The sequence below is a fragment of the Nuphar pumila genome, chromosome 5 (genome assembly GCF_984573655.1).
Source record: "Nuphar pumila chromosome 5, dmNupPumi1.hap1.1, whole genome shotgun sequence".
Classification (NCBI taxonomy): Eukaryota; Viridiplantae; Streptophyta; class Magnoliopsida; order Nymphaeales; family Nymphaeaceae; genus Nuphar; species Nuphar pumila.
This window is the reverse complement of record NC_143253.1, coordinates 117,765,169-117,786,725: the sequence shown is the minus strand read 5'-3', so window position 1 is coordinate 117,786,725 and position 21,557 is coordinate 117,765,169. Positions and strand designations below refer to the sequence as shown.

The window sequence follows — 21,557 nt, the reverse complement described above, 5'->3', positions numbered from 1 at the left end:
ACAGAAAATTTGTGCATGTGTTTGTGCGTTTGTATGAGAGAGAGCAGAAAGAAGATCAACATTACCACTCATGAAGATCAACAAAATGTTTGAACCGATGAACCGAACAATATAGAAAACAAAATTAAAATATAGAAAAACAAAAGGTAAAGAAAAAAGAAACTACAGACAGCTAGCAACAAACAACAAAGCCAAGTTCAACCAGGATCCACTGGATTAGAAGAAACCACCGATGAGTGAATGTTATTCAGATGAAAGGAGAGGTCACTAAGATGCATAAGTAGAGTCGCATATACATCAGCCACCGATGAGTGCGTTTGTATGAGAGAGAGAGAGAGAGAGATATGGTATTTGCACATTGCAATCATAAAGTTACAGTTTGCACGTTGACATGCATAATCGTCCTCATAGTGTACAGCAATGCATCACTCCCCTGCAAAGAGCCACAAAAGCATCTCTAGACACTCATCATTGAAAAGCTCAAGGATAAGAACTCGAGAGTAGTGTTAAAATTTTCAATTTGTTTTATATATTTTGACTTAAAAGCTTACTTATAAGTACTACAAAATTTTAACCTATCTTTTATTAGCTTTCAGATTTCATTACTGTGGCACGTAAGGCTGGGCTGTCGTGTACTCAACCTGGAGTTTTACCTTGCAGTAAGACGAGTCCATACGGTTCTAGGTGAGGGTTTCACTTCATGGTAAAAAAAAAATCATAACTGAGATTTGCTTGAGTTCCAAACCCATGATTTGAAGCTGAGTGTACTCTTTGGTTAAGGGTGACCTGGGGTTTTTACAACAATGAGCTTGTCAGTGCGAGGTGGTCTTCTCCGGTTATCCTATTAAAGGAAAAAAAAGAGATTTACTTGACTTTACTGTGTTTGCATATGGCAAACTTGGGTTTAATCCGAGCTGACTGCCCCGATCCCAAACAAGCATGACAACGGTTCAAATGTGCTCAACCACAGCCAGACAATTTGGATTCAAATGGATGGAGCTTCAACACTCTGATCGTTCGCTTGGGTCGACTTATCCACAATACCAGTGTTGTCAGTATCGGTTAAGTATGGGCCTGAATCAGCTGATACGATACTGGCCTGAATCAGCTATTTTTAATAAATATAAAAATAGCTTTAAATTATTTTAAATATTATTTTAATGGTTTTAACACGTGTCATATTCTGATTGACACGTAATGTTTTTTAATTAATTTTTGTCTGATTCAGAACGGTTCACTTGAAAATGGGTATCGTCCGATTCACCCGACTTGATGATACAGCTCCGATTCGGATACTGACAACATTGCATAATACCAAACCAAATTATCAGACAGCTCAGATTTGATCTGCTTCAGTGTGATGCAAACTAAACCTTACATTCTTAGGACTTGGTTCTACTGAATCCAACCCATCGCTGCATCTGGACCTGGACTTAACTAGAACAAGACATACGCTTTCTGCAATTAGGCCTAGTAAACGAGCCAAATGAACCGAAATATTGTTCAAGCTCAGCTCATTTTTGTGGTGAGTTGAGCGGAACTTGAGCTAAATGACCTGTGTTACAACTTGCTCGTTTTCAGAATAATACATTGTTTCAAAGCTGGAAGTAACAGGATTTGAGCTTTAGACCTATTGAGCGGAGCTCCTGTTGGCTTGTTTACATAAAAAACACACTGTTTCGAAGCTGAAAGCAATATGATTTTAACTCCAAGGCCTATCGCTTGCGAACTAAACACTTTAAATATTTATTTATATGAAAAATATATTTAAACTACATTCATTACTCCTCAACAAGCTGTTTTTTACAAAGTCCTATCTACGACCATCTTAGATTCGGACTAATCAGATCTCTTTCTGAGGCTCTGACCCATTTTCAAACCAATAGACATACCCAAGTTTGCTTGGAAACGGGTCAGGTTCAAAAGGCAATAACCCAAATAGAACCTGCACACCACAGGTCTGGTACCCATGAATCCAGATCCATTGGCTCTCATACAAAATACAAAGTAGGGCAGACGAGAGAGAGAGAGAGAGAGAGAGATGGCGGGAAATGGGGAGTCTGCAATGGAAGTGGACGAGGACCCCCCACAGAAGCAGAAGCCCTTCGTGGACAAGGGCAAGGGTGTCGTGTCCGACCTCCCCAAGGACACCCCTTGGGTCGAGAAGTACAGACCCCAATCCCTCGCCGACGTCGCTGCCCATCGGGACATCGTCGACACCAGTAATGCCCTCTCTCTCTCTCTCTGGTTTTTCTTTATTTCAAACTGGGGTTTTTGCTCTTCTTTCGCTCGGTTTGTTGATGGGTTTTCCGTGGTGGGTGTGGTTGGCGAGGGAAGTCGACCGGCTGACTAGCGAGAACAAGCTTCCCCACCTCCTCCTCTATGGACCTCCCGGCACCGGCAAGACCTCCACCATCCTCGCCGTCGCCCGCAAGATATACGGTTCTCAATACCAGAACATGATCCTCGAGCTCAATGCGTCCGACGATAGAGGCATCGGCGTCGTCCGTCAGCAGATTCAGGACTTCGCTAGCACCCAGAGCTTTAGTTTCGGGTGAACTCTCTTTCTGGGTTTTCTATTTTGTTTACTCGTTTTCGTGGGGAACGATTGCTTTTTTCTTTTGGTTGATTTGTGGGGATTCTTTGAATCCGATTGCGTTCTTGATCCCATACGTAGATTTAAGTAGAGAATTCAAGGATTGGGTTCTTCGTGGAAGAGGCTTTTTTAGCACATTGGTGCCAATTGATGTACTCAACGATTCTAACCTTCGAATGCCGAACCTTCGGAAGGAGAGGTCTCTGTGCCGGAGTTATCGCTGCCTTATTGTTGAAATCTCAGGTGTCTTTCCCGGGTGGTGTTTGGAACTTTTGACATCCCCTGACTTCAACACCTAGACTTGAAGAGTAGTCATTCTTTTTTGTTGTTCAAATAATGAGAATACATTAGAAAATTTTTATCTAATGAGGTTCTTTCAATCTGCCACAGAAATACGTCTCAGCTTCTTTGTTGGTTTGCTGAATGGAGTTCTTTTGGTGGGGTATGAAGTATTTAAAATGTAGTAGAATGGTTTTTTTTTATAAATATGATTAGAAGATTTAAGTTTGCATCCAGGAATTGATGCTAGACGAGTATGTGGAGCGTTGTTCTTGATTGTGTGGTTCAGCAACTGAATTTCCTTTCTTCCTTCTAATCTTTGGTTGGAGAGATATCTTACACATTGTAATAGTACAATATGGTGCACCATAGATCTGTTCTGTTGCTGATCAGGAATAAGAGTGATGTTGGCAAACTGAAGATGGCCATAAGAATACTGTCCTAGAAGGGAAAGCCCTTCCAGAAAGTAATTAAGTTTAACCAAGAAGGGCAAGCCCTTCCAGAAAGTAATTAAGTTTAACCATGATAGCTCTCAAACTCTTGGGAACCACTAAGAAGCGAAAGAGAAAGAATCAGGATTTTTCTTCTTAAATCTCACTAGAATGATATAAATGCAGTAGTGGAAGTGTTATTGTTTAATCATGGGAACGGACAGAGTTAAGGAAGGTGCAACACAGTGACAACCAGCAAATATAGGATAGAGTTGAGGTAGCAATCCACAATAATTAGAAATTTAATTGGGTGGGCCATTTGACTGCATTTTTCCAATTATACCTTTTTATTTGAGTATCTTCTACTTCATCCAAAATTGGTCATAGCTGAATGGTTACCAGGAAAATAAACCACACGGTATTTGATTTGGTCTGTCTATTCTCTACCTTTTCATGTACTGGATTGAATATGATAGGACAAAGTTATTATGGCGATAATCTTCACCTTTACTGTTACCTTTCCTCTTGTTTTTTCATATCCCAAATTTGATCAAGTTGAATTGGCTGGACAATTATCATGGGTTCGTTCTAGCCAGATTATTAATTTTGGCTTTGTCAATCTAATTGCATGTGGCTGGTGTGCCTCAGCTTTCTTTCTGCTTTTGTGCATTTCTTTTACTTTATTTTCCCTCAAATGAATTAAAATCACTGTAATATTAGGAATATGTTTTGAATGCTAGTCTCATGAAATGTTCGTCATATTTCTGTGTGCTACTGCTATTTCTCAGTTTTGGATTGTAAAATTTAATCAGGAAGTCATTTGCTCTTTTGTGATAGTATATGAGGTTGTAATCTCATAGACAATCTCATATGTAAATACCACATCATATGTATTCTTTTAGTTTAGTTACAATAGGATAGCTAGCTAACTTTATTTTTTTGGTTTGGACCATTGTAAGCTTATGCTTTTTGACAAGTCAAAAAGCATAAAGCAAAAACCTTTGGACACTTTCTTAGACCTTTGCAAAGTCCATGAAGAAGTTGTTGGACACTCCAATGACTCTAATGCTCTATTAGAGCCGTTGGAGAGTCCAACAACTCTTTCTATGGCTCCCTTCTTCAAGCATTATAAATATGGGGTTTTGTCCCCTTGTAATATATACTTTTGAGTTGGGATTTCTCCCATTTTAATGAAGTTTATTTTTCTTCTTTGTGCATACCCTTTTTCGGGTATTTTGTATGAACCCTAGTGGTTCTTGTGCTTGAGTGAGCATTATTTGAGAGCTATTTTTGTTGTGGGCTTCTCTTCCTTACATGGTATCAGAGCCATAGGTAGAAGCAATCAAAATGAAGTTTTTTTTCATGCATTGGAAAACGTGCCACTCAAGTTTCTTTCAAAAAAAGTGGTCTCTTTGAAGGTGTAATCGTGTGAAGGCTTGAAAGCTTGGAGGATTACTTGTATTCACCGTTTTGTGGTAGAGTATCCTCTTCTCTAATCTCTCTTTTATATTTTATCATTCTCTTCTTTCTATCCTTTTCTTCCCAAATTGTAAAATGAATGACAATGATAATGTCACCATTAAGCCCATAAAACTCAATGATTCTAATTATGTCACATGGGCTTCAATCATGAAGCATCTCATTTGGAGAAATGGATTATGGGGGTTAGTGGATGGAACCGATGTGGAACCTACACTAATCCTCACCAAAGAAGAAAGAGAGAAAGAAATACCTCTCTCAGAGGTAGAAAAGGTTAAGGCCATTTCCACTTACGAAAAAAGTGGAAAGAATAAAGAATGAGACATGCCAAATCATGTCTTGGCTCATATCAAGTGTTGACATAAAGAAGTGTTCAAGCCTTGCAAAGTTTAAACATGCCAATGATGCTGGGGATTATCTTAAGAGAATGTACTCTCTTAAGGATATTGCCCACATATGTAATTTTCAATAAAATGTTCGCAATATGGTTAAAGGGGATAAAAGTATTAGAGAATATTATAATAGCTTATCCGAGTTATGGGAAGAATTGACCCTCCTTGAACCAAAGTGGCATTGTCCACAAAACATAGAGTTTCGTCAAAATCAAGTGAATGCGGAGCATTTTTTCCAATTCATTAAGGGATTGAGATTCAAATTTGAATCAACCAAATCCGCTCTTCTCTATCGGGGAAAAGTCCCTTCCATTGAAGATACAATAAAAGAATTGAGTATGAAAGAGAATAGACTCAAGAAAAGAATTTTCAAAAGTGATGATTTGGTTCTAGCCGTATCTAGACTGAGAAATCATGTTCGCTCATACAAACCTCCACACGTTGGGAAAACTAATGATGAAAAACAAAGAAGCGACTTTGAAAGAAGAAAAGTCATTTGTTATTATTGCCGTGAACCAGGACATGTCAAGACTTACTGTCCAAAATTAAAAAGGCCTTATGAAAAAAAGTAGCTACAGTTGAATCTTCGCAAGAATCAAGTGAGACATCTATTGGAAGCATGTCTCTAACTCAATTGGTAGAGGCACTTTAACCACTTCTCAAAAAAGCTTTTTCGTCTGCCGGAGCCGCTGACTCTTCCATCGACATTTTCGATCTCGGTAAATCTCTTTGGCTCCTTGACTTTGGTGCTTCCTTTCATATGACACTCAACATAAAATTGCTATCACAATGTCATAACTCAAGTGAATTAAATGTTTTTACTGCAGATGAAATATCTCTTGAGATTAAAGGAATATGAAGTTTTGAAAATATTTCACAAAACTCAAAAGGCTTTTGTATTCCAAAAATTAGATATATTCTTAAACTTAATCTAAATCTTTTATCTGTTTTTCAATTAACTGACCATGAGTGTAATGTTTCCTTCTCTTCTCGTGATTGTCGAGTACAGGAGAAGCTGATTGAGGAAGGTCATAGAGAAGGAGGCTTGTACTACATGGATTTTTTTGAAATACCCAAGAATACACTATGTTGTAATGTTAAAAAATTAGACTTGGATCTTTGGCACAAAAGGTTTGGTTATCTTTGTATGTCCAAGATTCAGTTTTTTTCAAACATGATTTTTTTTTTGTAATTTTGAAGCTTTTACATGTGAAAAATGTGTTCTTAGAAAAATGAAAAGACTACCTTTTCAAGAAAGAACCTTTCTTACTACACGACTACTTGAGTTGATACATTCTCATGTTTAGGGCCCCGCATCGGTTATATCAAAAGGTGGTATTATGTATTATGTGATTTTTGTAGATGACTTTACACAACACACTTGGATTTATTTTCTTAAACATAAATCCGAAGTGTTCGCGTATTTTCAAATATTTCATAATATGGTCAAAAATCAATTTAAGAATGATATTTCGATATTTCACACCGATTCAGGGAGAGAATTCTTATCAAAAGAATTTAAAGATTATTTGAACTTATATGGGATTTCACATCAAAAATCATATTCCTACACCCCTCAACAAAAATGACTTAGCTAAAAGAAAGCATAAGCATATTATAGAAACAACAAGAACATTACTCATTAAACATTAAGTACAATTTTTTTTTGGCCGAAACAACTTTAATTGTTGTTTATCTTATTAATATGATGCCTTCTTTCTCGATAAACAATACTTCTCCCACTGAAAAACTTTATAAGCAAACTCCAGATTATTCTAAGTTGAGGGTATTTGGGTGAAAATGCTTTGTATTTACAGATACGAATGATAAACTCTCTCCATGTGCTATTCTATGTGCCTTTTTAGGATATGCAAGTCATCAAAAAGGTTACAGGTGTTTCGGTTCTAAAAATAACAAACTATATGTTTCAAGAAATGTATCATTTTTAGAAAACGAAAGTCCTTTTAAAAATAAAAATTCTACGGAAATAGATGAGTATTCCTTTTTATTGGACGTAGTTCCAAGGAGTAATGAAAGTGATATTGATCAAGATGATCAAAGCGATATGACTAACACAAAACCAGTTAATAGCAATCAAGAGTGTATTCAATATTCTAGACGAGGAAACTTAGAAAGACCATGTGCCTTTGAAAAATATACAAAAGAACAAGACCAAATATCAACTAGAAAGTCCACTAGAATCTCAAAAACTCCTGCAAAATTTGTATCATATGAGTCTTTTTCACCGAAGTATCAAGCATACATTGCCTTAATACACTCTTATGGAGAATCTTCTAGTTATGCTACAGTCAAAAATTACCTCGAGTAGGTTAAAGCTATGACAATAGAATTAGAAGCCTTAGAAAAGGCAAATACCTTGACCGTTCAAGACATTCCACCCAACAAAAAATCTATTGGCTGTCGATGGGTATACAAAGTTAAGACCAAAAGCGATGGTACTCTTGAGAGATTTAAAGCTCGGTTAGTTGCCAAAGGCTATTTCTAAGAATATGGAATAGACTATGAAGAAACCTTTGCCCCAGTAGCTAGAATGACCACTGTTAGAATCTTGATAGCTCTTGCTTCTATAAAGAAATGACATATTTTTCAAATGAATGTTAAGAATGCATTTCTAAATGGAAGTTTAGTTGAAGAATTATACATGGATCCACCACCAGAAATTAATATCCCTGAAGGAAAAACTTTTCGCTTAAATAAGGTTTTGTATGGACTTAAACAAGCTCCGAAAGCTTGGTATGATAAGTTTAGTAAGGTTATGCTTGGTTTTGGTTTTCAATCTTGTCTTACTGACACATCTTTGTTTGTTAAGAACTCTGATGCATGTATTATTATCCTTCTCCTCTATGTTGACGACGTGATCATTATCGGAAGTGATAAACAAGAAGTTTACAATATTAAAAAGTTTCTTAAAACGCATTTTGAAATTAGTGATTTAGGATTTTTGAAATTCTTTGTTGGTATAGAAGTTGCATACTCTTCTAGAGGATATTTACTAACTTAGTCTAAATTTGCTTTAGATATTATTGTCAGGTCAGGTATTTCAGATGAAAGACATGTAGACACTTCTGAGATCGTAAATAGTAAAATGAAGATGGATGATAGAGAACCACTTGAGAACCCAACACCTTACAGTCAACTTGTTGGGGGCATTGTCTGTGAAAACTGCCCTAGATTGACAAACTTTATCGAGAGAACCGAGAAGGAATGGAGGGGAAGAGGAGAGAGAGAGAAGAACTCGGCTATGCTGGGAACCGATAGCCAGAACCTTAGTTGCATTAATTCTTCATTAACATTAATAGGGTTTACAAACCTTTTTTTACATAGACAAAACTGTCCTGTATAAGTTTTATATATATATATATATATATATTACATCCATATACAAACTCGTGTCGGATATGGATCCTCTACTGGATCCATATCCGATTCATATTCTAATACCCTCCCTCAAGTTGTGCATGGGAGTGAACCATGTGTAAAAGTATCTTCAACAAGATACTTTAGTTGATAACGCAATAACCTTGAGAACAAATGTGTGAACATACACACCCAAGAACACTTGTGCACAACAAGCACTACACACCGAATCACAAATGTGCAAAAGCGGTTATAAGTTTCATAAACAACTAAAGAGGTTGGGCTATAATCCCAAATCCCTTGAGAAAACACAAGAGGAGCTGCCCATATATATAGGGCTTGGAGGAGGCCTTCGGAGGGGCTCCACATAGTCGTTGGAGCCCCTCCAACGGTCACAAATGTGACCGTTGGAGGGGTCCAACGACTAGTGGGTTGGGCCCCTCCCAATGCAAGTACAATGCTTTAAATGCAAAAAGAAAAAAGAAATAAAGAAAAAAGAAATAAAGAAAAAAGGAAAAGAAAATAAATACAAAACATATTCTCGAAAAAGAATATGTGTAAAATTCCTAAACTACCCCTACTAGGAATATATATATTTGATATATATAATTGGTAAATACATATACATATATTATATATATGTATATGTATTACCTTATATATATAAAATATATATGCGAAATTACAAGTTGGATTACATAATTTAACACCCCCCCTGAAACTTAAGGCAAGATGACCGAAAGTTTGCCAAGAAAGAAGTTGAACCGCGTAGCGCACAAGGCTTTAGTAAAGAAATCTGCCAACTGATATTCGGACGTGACATAAGGGAGATCAATAACTCCTCGGAGATATGCTTCACGAACATAGTGACAGTCCATTTCGATGTGTTTAGTCCGCTCATGAAAGGTGTGATTCTTTGCAATGTATATTGCACTCTTGTTGTCGCAGCATAACTTGGTGGGTCCTTCAATTTTGATCCCCATGTCTTCTAGCAGTTGGTGAATCCAAACAATCTCCATGGTAGTAGTTGCCATGACACGATATTCAGCTTCAGTTGAGGAGAGCGACACCTTTTGTTGCTTCTTTCATCTCCATGAAATTAGTGAGTCTCCTAAGAACACACAAAAACCAGTGGTGGAGTGACGGTTATTTGGGTCACCTCCCCAATCCAAGTCAGTATAAGCAATCAATTTTAAGTCTGAAGAAGAGGACAAAAAAACTCTCTTATTTAGAGTACCCTTTATGTATCTTACGACTCGTAAGATGGCACTCATGTGAACGGATGTAGGCGCATGCTGAAACTGACTTGCAGTATGAACTGCATGGGATATATCTGGTCTGATAATACTCAGATACATCAGAGATCCTACAAGCTGTCTGTAGGGTGTAGGATCCAAAAGGGGAACACCATCATCAATTTTCATCTTTGCTCCTACTACCGCAGGAGTTTCACAAAGCTTCTCATCTGCAATACCTGACCTGTCAATGATCTCAGAAGCAAGCTTAGTTTGAGATAAGAAATATCCTCTAATAGAGTATGCTACTTCAATTCCCAAAAAATAAGTTAGAAAACCCAAGTCAGACATTTCAAATTTATCTTTTAAGATAGATTTTATACTCTTAACCCCGTTAGAATCACTCCCAGTGATGAGCATGTCATCGACATACAGAAGTAAAATTACAATCCCTGCATTGGATTTTCTAACAAAAAGAGCAGTGTCAGTAAAACAAGAGGAAAAACCATTCTCAATCATAACAGAGTTAAATCTATCATACCAAGCCTTGGGAGCTTGTTTTAGGCCATAAAGTGCTTTCTGAAGACGAAGCACCTTTCCCTTAGGAGTCTCCATTCCAGGAGGAGCATCCATGTAAACTTCTTCACTTAAGTCGCCATTTAAGAAGGCATTTTTCACATCCATTTGATAGATGTTCCATTTATTGATAGAGGCAACGGTTATAAGACATCGAACAGTGACCATACGGGCTACATGAGCAAAAGTTTCTTCATAGTCAATACCATATTCTTGACTATATCCTTTTGCAACCAAGCGAGCTTTATACCTTTCAAGGGATCCATCACTTTTAGTTTTTACTTTGAAAACCCATCTGCAGCCTATTGTTTTCTTGCCTTTAGGAAGATTTTGAAATTCCCAGGTTTTGGCTTTTCTTAGAGCCTCAAGTTCATTGTCCATGACATTAATCCATTCAGGGCACTTACGTGCTTCTTCAAAATTTCTAGGTTCTACATAAGAGTGGATGACACTAAGGCAGACTCTATATCTTGGTGAAAAAGAGTCATAGGAAATGAACCTAGAAGGAGGCCTTCTACTTCTCTCAGTTCTACGAGGAATCTCCTCATTCTGAGAGGCACTGGGATTGGCATCATTATATCTGTCAAGAGCACTCCTAAAGTTGTTTTGATCTCTATGAGAGTAGGTGATAGGGTCTCTAGGTAATTCAATAGATTGATGTGACGAAGGAGTCTAGGAGATGTTTTCCTCGGTTTCAAATTCATTCGGGTTACTTTGATCTGACTCATTATCACTAGTATCATCGTCCTTATTTAGTAAATCGAATAAAAAGGAATAATCCATATTTTCATTATGGGGGTCACAACATTCAAATCCACTAATATTTTCCAAAAAACTCACGTTTCTGGAAACATACAATTTGTCACTTTTGATATCATAACAACGAAACCCTTTTTGGGTTTCAGAATAGCCAAGAAAGGCACATGGGATGGCTTTAGGAGAAAGTTTGTCATTCTTATCAGTGAGAACAAAACATTTACACCCAAAGACCCTTAACCTGCTATAATCAGGTTCCTTATCATACAATTTTTCAAAGGGAGAAATTTTGTTTAAATTTTTCGATGGGAGACGGTTAATGAGATAGACAGAAGTAAGGGCTGCCTTAGCCCAAAGATTTTTTGGAATGTTTTGAGAAATGAGCAAAGTCCTAGTTGTTTCAATAATGTGCCTGTGCTTTCGTTCGGCTAACCCATTTTGTTGAGGGGTTTTCGGACAAGATTTTTGGTGAAGAATACCAAAATTTTCAAGATAACTCTTAAATTCATTTGAGAGGTATTCTCCTCCAGAGTCAGACCTAAAGATTTTTAAACTTCCATTGAATTGATTTGAAATCATCGTGTGAAAACTTTTAAAGGTTGAAAAAACTTCATGTTTATGTTTAAGGAAATAGATCCAACAAAACCTAGTATAGTCATCCACAAAGATCATATAATATGAAAATCCTCCTTTTGACATTACCGGAGCCGGTCCCCATACATCGGAATGAACAATTTTAAATGGTTTTGTCGTAAACATGGATCTTTGAGGAAAATGCAAACATTTCATTTTCCCAAGAATGCATTCATTACACAAAAAGTCACTTTTACAAAGATGTTTAATAAAAGGCAAATAAGAGATCTTAACAATATTGGGATGACCCAATCTCTTATACCATACATGAATATCTTTGTTTTGGACGACGTTGCAAAATTGACTCTTGGGAACTTGAATAAAATCTACGTAGTAGAGGTCTCCTCTTCTAGAGCCTTCCCCAATCAATCTTCCGGACTGGCGATCCTGTATCCAACATTTATTAGAAGAGAATTTTATATCGCAACCATGGTCCGAGAGTTGGGAGACGGAAAGAAGATTTAAGTTGAGGTTTGGAATAAAACGAATTTTTAGAACAAAGAAGTCTTGTTTTTCAAAATTACCTATTCCTTTCATCTCAAGAGATGTTCCGTCCGCGGTTGAGACAAAGGATGGAAAAGAATTTTTAGAAAAATTTGAAAGACAGCAAGAGCTAGGGGTCATGTGAAAGGATGCCCCGGAATCTAAAAGCCAAGATGTCTTACCGGGGGAAGAAGATGACATAGCGGCTCCGGAAGTACCTCCCTTGAGAAGAGGTTGAAGTGCATCTATAATTTGTTGAAGAGAAAAAGACTCACTTGATGAAGAAGGTCGTTCTTCAACTTGAGATGCCATAGCCGTTGCAATCAATTTCTTCCATTTAGGACACAAAGGTTTGATATGTCCGGGTTCTTTACAATAATAGCAAGTCACTTTGCTATAGTCTCTTTTGCCATACCGATCATTTCCTCCTTGCCCTTGATTCTTGAAATGAGGAGGTCTATAGGTCCTCATGTTATTTCCCGGTCTTGACACGGCATTAGCCATTTCACCATCTTCTTGAGTAGAGGAAGCAACAAGAATGCTAGGATTATTTTTGCCAATCCCCATGCGGGTTTCTTCACCACTTAGCTTGGTGATAACATCTTCAAGTGAGGGGGATGTAAAGGCGGAGAGAAGAGAGGACCGAATTTGTTCAAATTCGGGTCTAAGCCCATTTAAAAAATTGAAGAACCAGTCTTCTTCAAGTTGTTTGTGCCTTAATTCGATTGCCTCACCACTCCATTTAGGTTCAAGAATTGCGAGCTCGTCCCAAATAGAGGATAATTCGGCAAAGTACTCTCGAATGGTCATGTCATTTTGTTGGAGAGTCAAAGCCCTTTTTTGGAGAAAGTACTTGTGGGATAGATCTCTTGAGGTGTACATTTTCTCAAGATATACCCAAGCTTCGGAAGCCCTTTTAAATTTGATGATATTGGCGTTTATCTTGGTCTCAACGGATGAAAATATGCAAGATAAGATCTTGAAGTTCTTCATTTCCCAATCATCATGTTTCTTAGAGTACTCTTCAAGGGCCTTTTGTCTTTCATCCCCTTCAAGGATCTTGATATCCCCTCCTTCAATAATGGTAATTTTGGGTTCCAGTTCCGGTATGGATCCATGAACGTAACCCCAAAGCCCCTTTCCTTTAATATGGGCTTCCATATTATCGGCCCAAACATGATAGTTTGAGCCATTAAGCTTAAACCCAAGAGAAAAATGGGAGTCTTTTTCGCCCATTAAAGAGGAAAGAATGCAATGGATAGTACGTATCTTAATTACTTTTTGCGTCTTTCTTGACAAGAGAGGCTCCTAAAATATTGCTCGAAGAAGGTGATCCTCCTTGATTTTAAAAAACTTGAAGGCACGCTTTTCGAGGAATGCACGGGAAGGCGAATCGCAATTCTTCTTCTTCAACGAGGCTCTGATACCATGTAAAAGTATCTTCAACAAGATACTTTAGTTGATAGCGCAATAACCTTGAGAACAAATGTGTGAACATACACACCCAAGAACACTTGTGCACAACAAGCACTACACACCGAATCACAAATGTGCAAAAGCGGTTATAAGTTTCATAAACAACTAAAGAGGTTGGGCTATAATCCCAAATCCCTTGAGAAAACACAAGAGGAGCTGCCCATATATATAGGGCTTGGAGGAGGCCTTCGGAGGGGCTCCACATAGTCGTTGGAGCCCCTCCAACGGTCACAAATGTGACCGTTGGAGGGGTCCAACGACTAGTGGGTTGGGCCCCTCCCAATGCAAGTACAATGCTTTAAATGCAAAAAGAAAAAAGAAATAAAGAAAAAAGAAATAAAGAAAAAAGGAAAAGAAAATAAATACAAAACATATTCTCGAAAAAGAATATGTGTAAAATTCCTAAACTACCCCTACTAGGAATATATATATTTGATATATATAATTGGTAAATACATATACATATATTATATATATGTATATGTATTACCTTTTATATATAAAATATATATGCGAAATTACAAGTTGGATTACATAATTTAACACCATGTGCAACTTGTTTTTCAAGTACCAAAAACAGTTACTGGTGAGGCGTTTTGTGAACATATCAGCGACTTGGTCTTCTGAAGATACATAAACCAGTTCAATCTCTTTGTTCGCTATCTTTTGTCTGATGAAATGTTGGTCAATTTCAATATGCTTAATCCGATTGTGATGAATATGATTGAATGCAATTTGTATAGCACTTCTATTATCATACATGAGAGTCGAACTTGAGATATTCTCTCCCATTTCAGTAAGTAAATGCCTAATCCAGGTTACTTCTGCTGTGGTAGCTACCATAGATCTATACTCTGCCTCTGTGCTAGATCTCGCCACTTTCTTATGTTTTCTGCTACTCCATGAGACAATGTTTCTACCAATAAAAACACAGTATCCTGAAACAAACTTTCTCTCATCTGGGTCCTCTGCCCAGTCTGCATCTATATACGCCAATATGTCATGTTTTGGTGTTTCCCATAAAGATTGTACATATGTGAGTCCATCACCCACCGTGCCTTTTAAGTAACGAATAATGCATTTGACGACATCCATATGACCAGTTTTTGGTTCATGCATGAACTGAGATACTTGATTTACAGAATATACAATGTCTGGTCTAGTAAAGGTGATGTACTGTAATATGCCCACTAAACTGCGATATTTGCCTGCGTTAGGATATAGTTCACCATCACAAAGACTGAGTTTTTGATTGACAATGCTGGGTGTTGGCAGTGGTTTGCAATCTGTCATTCCTGCTTTGGCTAGAAGATCAAGAGTGTATTTGTGTTAAGTTAATAACATTTTTCCATCCTGTCTGTCCACCTCTACACCAAGAAAATATCTCAGTTCCCCATGATCTTTCATCTTGAACCGCATACTTAGTAAAGCTTTAATTCATTGAATATGATCTGGAGCATTACCAGTGATCACGATATCATCAACATATATAAGTAAGAAAACCATAGTGATTCCATCCCTGTATATGAATAGAGAATGATCCAGTTGAGAGCGAAAGAAACAGTGGTTCTGAATCTCTAAGGAAAAGCTTTCAAACCATGACCTAGAGGCTTGTTTTAAACCATACAATGCTCTAGTTAACTTGCAGACATATTCTTTTGGGTCTCCCTCTGCATAACCTTGAGGTTGCTCCATGTAGACTTCTTCTTTCATATCCTCATGAAGAAATGCATTTTTAACATTAAGCTGACTAAGGGTCCACCCATGTTCAATAGCAAGGCCAAGAATTGTGAAATTGTCTACGAAGAGACAATACGCATATACGCACAAATACTTTAGAAAAAGAAGTGCACAAAAGCACTCTCACAACACTTGAACAAAATACGCAAAAAGCGTATAAATAATAAACATGCAATAATGCATGTATTTCATAAAAAGCAAATGCTTGAGTCTCACAAGCTTAGGAAATACAAAGGGGGAACACCCCTATTTATACAAGAAAGAAGGAGTGCAAGAGGGGGCTCCCCAAAGGAGTCGTTGGGGAGCTCCCAACGGTCACAATTGTGACCGTTGGGGGCTCCCCAACGACTCTATTGGGGAGACCCCCAATGCACTTTTTTTGAGAGTGCAAAAAGAAAAAATAAAACAGTAAAAGAATTACAAAAAATAATGAGAAAAATTACAGCATATTCCAAATGGAATATGCGCAAAATGTAAAATGACAAAAATACCCTTTCGGGTAAAAAAGGAGAAAAATGTATAAATATATATACTTATATATAGAGATACGTATACATATAATATATGTATACGTATCTCTATGTATATAAGTATATATATTTATACTTACAATATTGATTTTGAGTGTACATTTTAACACCCTCCCTCAAACTTACGGTATGATAACCGCAAGTTTGTCCAGAAGGAAATGAAATCTAGGCGAACAAAGAGCTTTTGTGAAGAAGTCCGCAAGTTGATACTCAGACGTCATATATGGTAGATCAATGACCTTCTTCAAATATTCTTCTCTGACATAATGGCAGTCCATCTCTATATGCTTTGTTCGCTCGTGAAAGGTGTGGTTTTTGGCAATATAGATTGCACTTTTATTGTCACAGCACAACTTTGTTGGTTCTCGGATAGGTACTCCCATATCTTCCAAAAGTTGTCGAATCCATACAATTTCCATGGTAGTGGATGCCATGGCTCTGTATTCGGCTTCAATGGATGACAAAGAGACTTTCTGTTGCTTTTTACACCGCCATGAAATCAAAGATTCACCTAGGAAAACACAAAAACCAGTGGTGGAGTGACGGTTACTAGGGTCACCTCTCCAATCTGAGTCAGTATAAGCAAGTAATTTTAAATCAGAAGAAGAAGATAGAAATACTCCCTTATTTATAGTGCCCTTCAAGTATCTGACGATGCGAAGAACAACACTCATATGAACGGTTGTGGGAGCATGCTGAAACTGACTGGCGATGTGTATAGCATGTGATAAGTCAGGTCGAGTAATACTAAGATACATTAACGAACCTACCAGCTGCCTGTAAGGGGTAGGATCGGTTAAAGGAACACCATCGTCAATTTTCATTTTTGCTCCCACAACTTCAGGAGTTTCGCATACTTTGTCATCTTAAATCTCGGATCTGTCAATAATCTCACAAGCAAGTTTAGACTGAGATAAAAAATAACCACGTTGCGAATAAGCAACCTCAATTCCAAGAAAATATGTCAGAAAACCCAAGTCTGACATCTCAAATTTTGAAGTCAAGACGGACTTAATACCCTTGACTCCTTGAACATCATCACCTATAATTAACATATCATCAACATAGAGCAATAATATGACAATCCCTGCTTTAGATTTCTTAGTAAATAAAGCAGTGGCAGTATAGCATGAGGAGAAACCATTTTCCAACATTACACTGGTAAATCTATCATACCAGGCTTTGGGAGCCTGTTTCAATCCATAGAGAGCCTTTCGAAGACGAAGAACTTTATTTTCAGGAATCTTCATGCCTGGTGGGGCATCCATATATACTTCTTCGTTAAGATCACCATTTAAAAAAGCATTTTTCACATCCATTTGAAAAATGTTCCAATTTTTAATAGATGCAATAGTAATGAGACATCTAACTGTAACCATTCGGGCTACAGGAGCAAAAGTTTCTTCATAATCAATTCCATACTCTTGCCCATACCCTTTAGCAACTAAGCGAGCTTTATACCTTTCCAGGGATCCGTCGCTTTTAGTTTTAACTTTAAAAACCCATCGACAACCTATAGTTTTCTTTCCCATGGGTAGAGTTTGGAAATCCCAAGTTTCAGCCCTTTTTAGAGCAATAAGTTCATTCTGCATGGCTTCTTGCCATTCTATACATTTTTTAGCTTCTTCAAAATTCCTTGGCTCAAAATAAGAATGAATGGCACTAAGACAAGCCCTATACCGGGGTGAAAAGGAATCAAAAGAGACAAACCGAGTTGGCGGTCTCCTATTTCTCTCAGATCTTCGGTGATCGAGAGTAGGTACAAGCTCACTATATTGGTCAATGGCACTTCTAAAGGTGCCTTGGTTTCTACGGGAGTAGGTTATCGGATCACTTGAAATCCTGTTTTCTTGATCATTGAGAGGGTTATGTTCTTCAACATCACCATCCTCATCGTGGTTTGATGATACATCATCATCACTAGATATATCATCGTTACTAGCCAATAAATCAAAAAGGAATGAATAATCAAAATTTTCTTGTTGAGAAACATTTTTTTCAAATCCAATCTCATTTTCTAAAAACGTTACATTTCTAGAAACATATAACTTATCATCTCGAAGATCATAGCAACGAAACCCTTTTTGAGTTTCGGAATACCCAAGAAAGGCGCAGGGGATAGCTTTGGGAGAGAGCTTGTCGTTTTTATCCGTAAGTATAAAACATTTACACCAAAAAACACGTAACCTATTATAATCAGGTTCAAGCTTATATAAGATCTCAAAAGGGGATATTTTTCCTAATATACTAGATGGTAAGCGATTTATCAGATAAACAGAAGCGAGGGCTGCTTCAATCCAAAAGTTCTTAGGAATGTTTTGAGAAATAAGCAGGGTCCTAGTGGTCTCAATGATGTGCCTATGTTTTCTTTCGACCAATCCATTCTGTTGAGGGGTTTTAGGACAAGATCTTTGGTGAATAATTCCGTGATCCTCAAGATATGTTTTAAATTGATTGGATAGATATTCTCCTCCAGAATCACTTCTAAAAATCTTTATATTACTATTGAATTGATTCTTGATCATTGAGTGAAAGGTTTTAAAACATGTAAAAACTTCATGTTTGTACTTTAGGAAATATATCCATGAATACCTGGAGAAATCATCCACAAAAATAACATAGTAAGAGAAGCCTCCTTTTGAAACAACAGGTGCGGGTCCCCAAACATCGGAATGAACAATTTCGAAGGTTTTAGATGAGAACATAGTTCTTTGCTCAAAAGGTAAACTTTTCATTTTTCCGAGAATACAATCATTACAGGAAAAAGAACTTTTACATAGATCCTTTGCAAAATGTAGATAAGATAACTTGGTGACATTAGGATGACCAAGTCTTTTGTGCCATATGTTTATATCTTTGTTCCGGGCAACATTACAAAAAGATTTTGGAACTTGGAGAGATTCCATATAGTATAAGTCTCCTTTTCTAAAGCCTTCCCCAATCAATTTCCCGGACCGGCGATCCTGTATTAAACATTTGTCATATGAAAATTTAATATCGCAGCTATGGTCCGAGAGTTGAGAAACAGAGAGAAGGTTTAAGTTAAGTTTAGGTATAAATCTAATTTTTGGAATGAAAAAATCTTGAGTTTCAAAATTACCTATTCCTTTAATTTCAAGAGCGGTTCCATCCGCAGTGGAAACAAAGGATGGAGAAGCAGGTTTTGAAAAATCGGAAAGTGAAAACATGTTTGGGGACATATGAAAAGATGCACCTGAGTCCAAAAGCCAAGTGACTTTACCTGGGATGGAAGAGGTAGACACGGCGGCGCCGGATGTAGCTCCCTTGAGAAGAGGTTGAAGGGCCTCCACTATTTGATTCAATGAGAGTGACCCACTTGATGAGGCCTCTTCCTTTTGTGGTACACCGGTGGTGGCCATAGCTAGAAGTCTCTTCCATTTGGGACATACGGGCTTGATATGCCCCGGTTCCTTACAAAAGTGACAAATAGTCTTGCTATAGTCCCTCTTTCCTCTTTGTCCACTATCTCCTCCTTGATTTTGGAATTTAAAATGAGGAGGACGATAGGTCTTTACATTATTTCCGGGTCTTGATACGGCATTAACCTCATTGTTTTCTTCATGATTACAAGGAACCACAAGAACATTTGGTCCTTGTTTACATAAACTCATACGAGTTTCCTCACCACTTAATTTGGTGAGAACATCTTCAAGAGATGGAGGGGTAAATGAGGATAGAAGTGATGACCTTATTTGTTCAAATTCCGGTCTTAACCCATTCAAAAAGTTGAAGAACCGATCTTCTTCAAGTTGCTTGTGGCGGAGTTCAATTGCCTCTCCACTCCATTTTGGTTCAAGCATGGAAAGCTCATCCCAAATGGAGGAGAGGTCGGCATAATATTCCCTAATGGACATTTCACCTTGAGTAAGGGAGAGAGCCTTCTTTTGAAGGTAATACTTATGGGAAAGATCTCTTGATGTATACATTTTCTCGAGATAATGCCAAGCTTCCGATGCTTTCTTGAACTTGATAATGTTGGCATTAATCTTTGTTTCGACGGATGCGAAGAACCAAGAAAGAATCTTGAAGTTCTTCATTTCCCATTCGTCGTGCTTCTTGGAGTATTCTTCAAGAGCTTTGATCCTTTCTTCTCCCTCAAGAATTTTGATTTCATTTCCGTCCATCATGGTTATTTTGGGTTCCGGTTCCGGAATTGAACCTTGCACATAACCCCATAATCCTTTACCTTTTATGTGAGCCTCCATGTTCCCGGCCCAAATATGGTAATTGGACCCATTCAACTTGAAGCCAAGCGCGAAGTGAGACTCTTTTTCACCCATTATGGAGTAAAGAAAAGGAGAGGAAGGCGTACCAACACAATGTTTCAACTTCTAGCTTGCACAAGATCCTTCTAAAATATTTGAGAAGCGAGATCCACCACTTCTACTTCCAAGAATCCGAAGGCACGGTTTTCGAGGCACTTGAAAAAAGAAGATTCCCACGATCCTTGATCACCAATCGAGCTCTAATACCATGTGAAATTGTCTACGAAGAGACAATACGCATATACGCACAAATACTTTAGAAAAAGAAGTGCACAAAAGCACTCTCACAACACTTGAACAAAATACGCAAAAAGCGTATAAATAATAAACATGCAATAATGCATGTATTTCATAAAAAGCAAATGCTTGAGTCTCACAAGCTTAGGAAATACAAAGGGGGAACACCCCTATTTATACAAGAAAGAAGGAGTGCAAGAGGGGGCTCCCCAAAGGAGTCGTTGGGGAGCTCCCAACGGTCACAATTGTGACCGTTGGGGGCTCCCCAACGACTCTATTGGGGAGACCCCCAATGCACTTTTTTTGAGAGTGCAAAAAGAAAAAATAAAACAGTAAAAGAATTACAAAAAATAATGAGAAAAATTACAGCATATTCCAAATGGAATATGCGCAAAATGTAAAATGACAAAAATACCCTTTCGGGTAAAAAAGGAGAAAAATGTATAAATATATATACTTATATATAGAGATACGTATACATATAATATATGTATACGTATCTCTATGTATATAAGTATATATATTTATACTTACAATATTGATTTTGAGTGTACATTTTAACAAGAATAATACGAATAATTCTTATTTTCACCACTGGGTTGAATGTCTCATCATAATCTTGACCATATTCTTGAGCAAAACCTTTGGCAGCAAGACGCGCCTTGTATCGTTCAATGCTACCATCCAATTTATATTTAATTTTATATGCCCATTTTGAGCCAACAACATTTTTATCTGGGGGGCGACCATCTCTCATGTTTGACACTCATGAAGTGCTTTGATGTCCTCATTCATCACTTCATTCCATTTGTTGGATTGAATGGCTTGACAAAACCCAAGTGGTTCCTCGTGTTTTTCAATCTTGGATAGAAAGATCTGAAAATCCATAGAAAAGTTATCATAACTCACTCATTTTTCAATAGGATGCCTTATCCTGCCTGATCTTCTGGTGCTTCTCTGTCGTTGGGCAATGCCACATGTTCTCCAGCAGGTACATTCGCTTGCTCTCTGGGTCGCCTAGTATAGACATTTCCTTTGTATCTCAGAGAT

At 37.5% G+C, this 21,557-nt stretch overlaps 1 protein-coding gene across 2 annotated transcripts in view; it reads left to right on the top strand.

Annotated features, from left to right (window-relative positions):
* The first annotated feature begins 2,028 nt into the window (after nucleotides 1–2,028).
* The window catches only part of LOC149838318 (replication factor C subunit 3-like), a 47,897-nt gene continuing 28,368 nt past the window's right edge, over nucleotides 2,029–21,557 (top strand). The window contains exons 1-2 of one of the 2 annotated variants that reach the window (XM_090007665.1): nucleotides 2,029–2,222; nucleotides 2,338–2,554. In XM_090007665.1, coding sequence (XP_089863791.1) covers nucleotides 2,042–2,222; nucleotides 2,338–2,554 — 398 coding nt within the window. In that variant the 5' untranslated portion in view covers nucleotides 2,029–2,041. The remainder of the gene's footprint in view (nucleotides 2,223–2,337; nucleotides 2,555–21,557) is intronic. The other variant, XM_090007664.1, reaches the window with a different exon arrangement.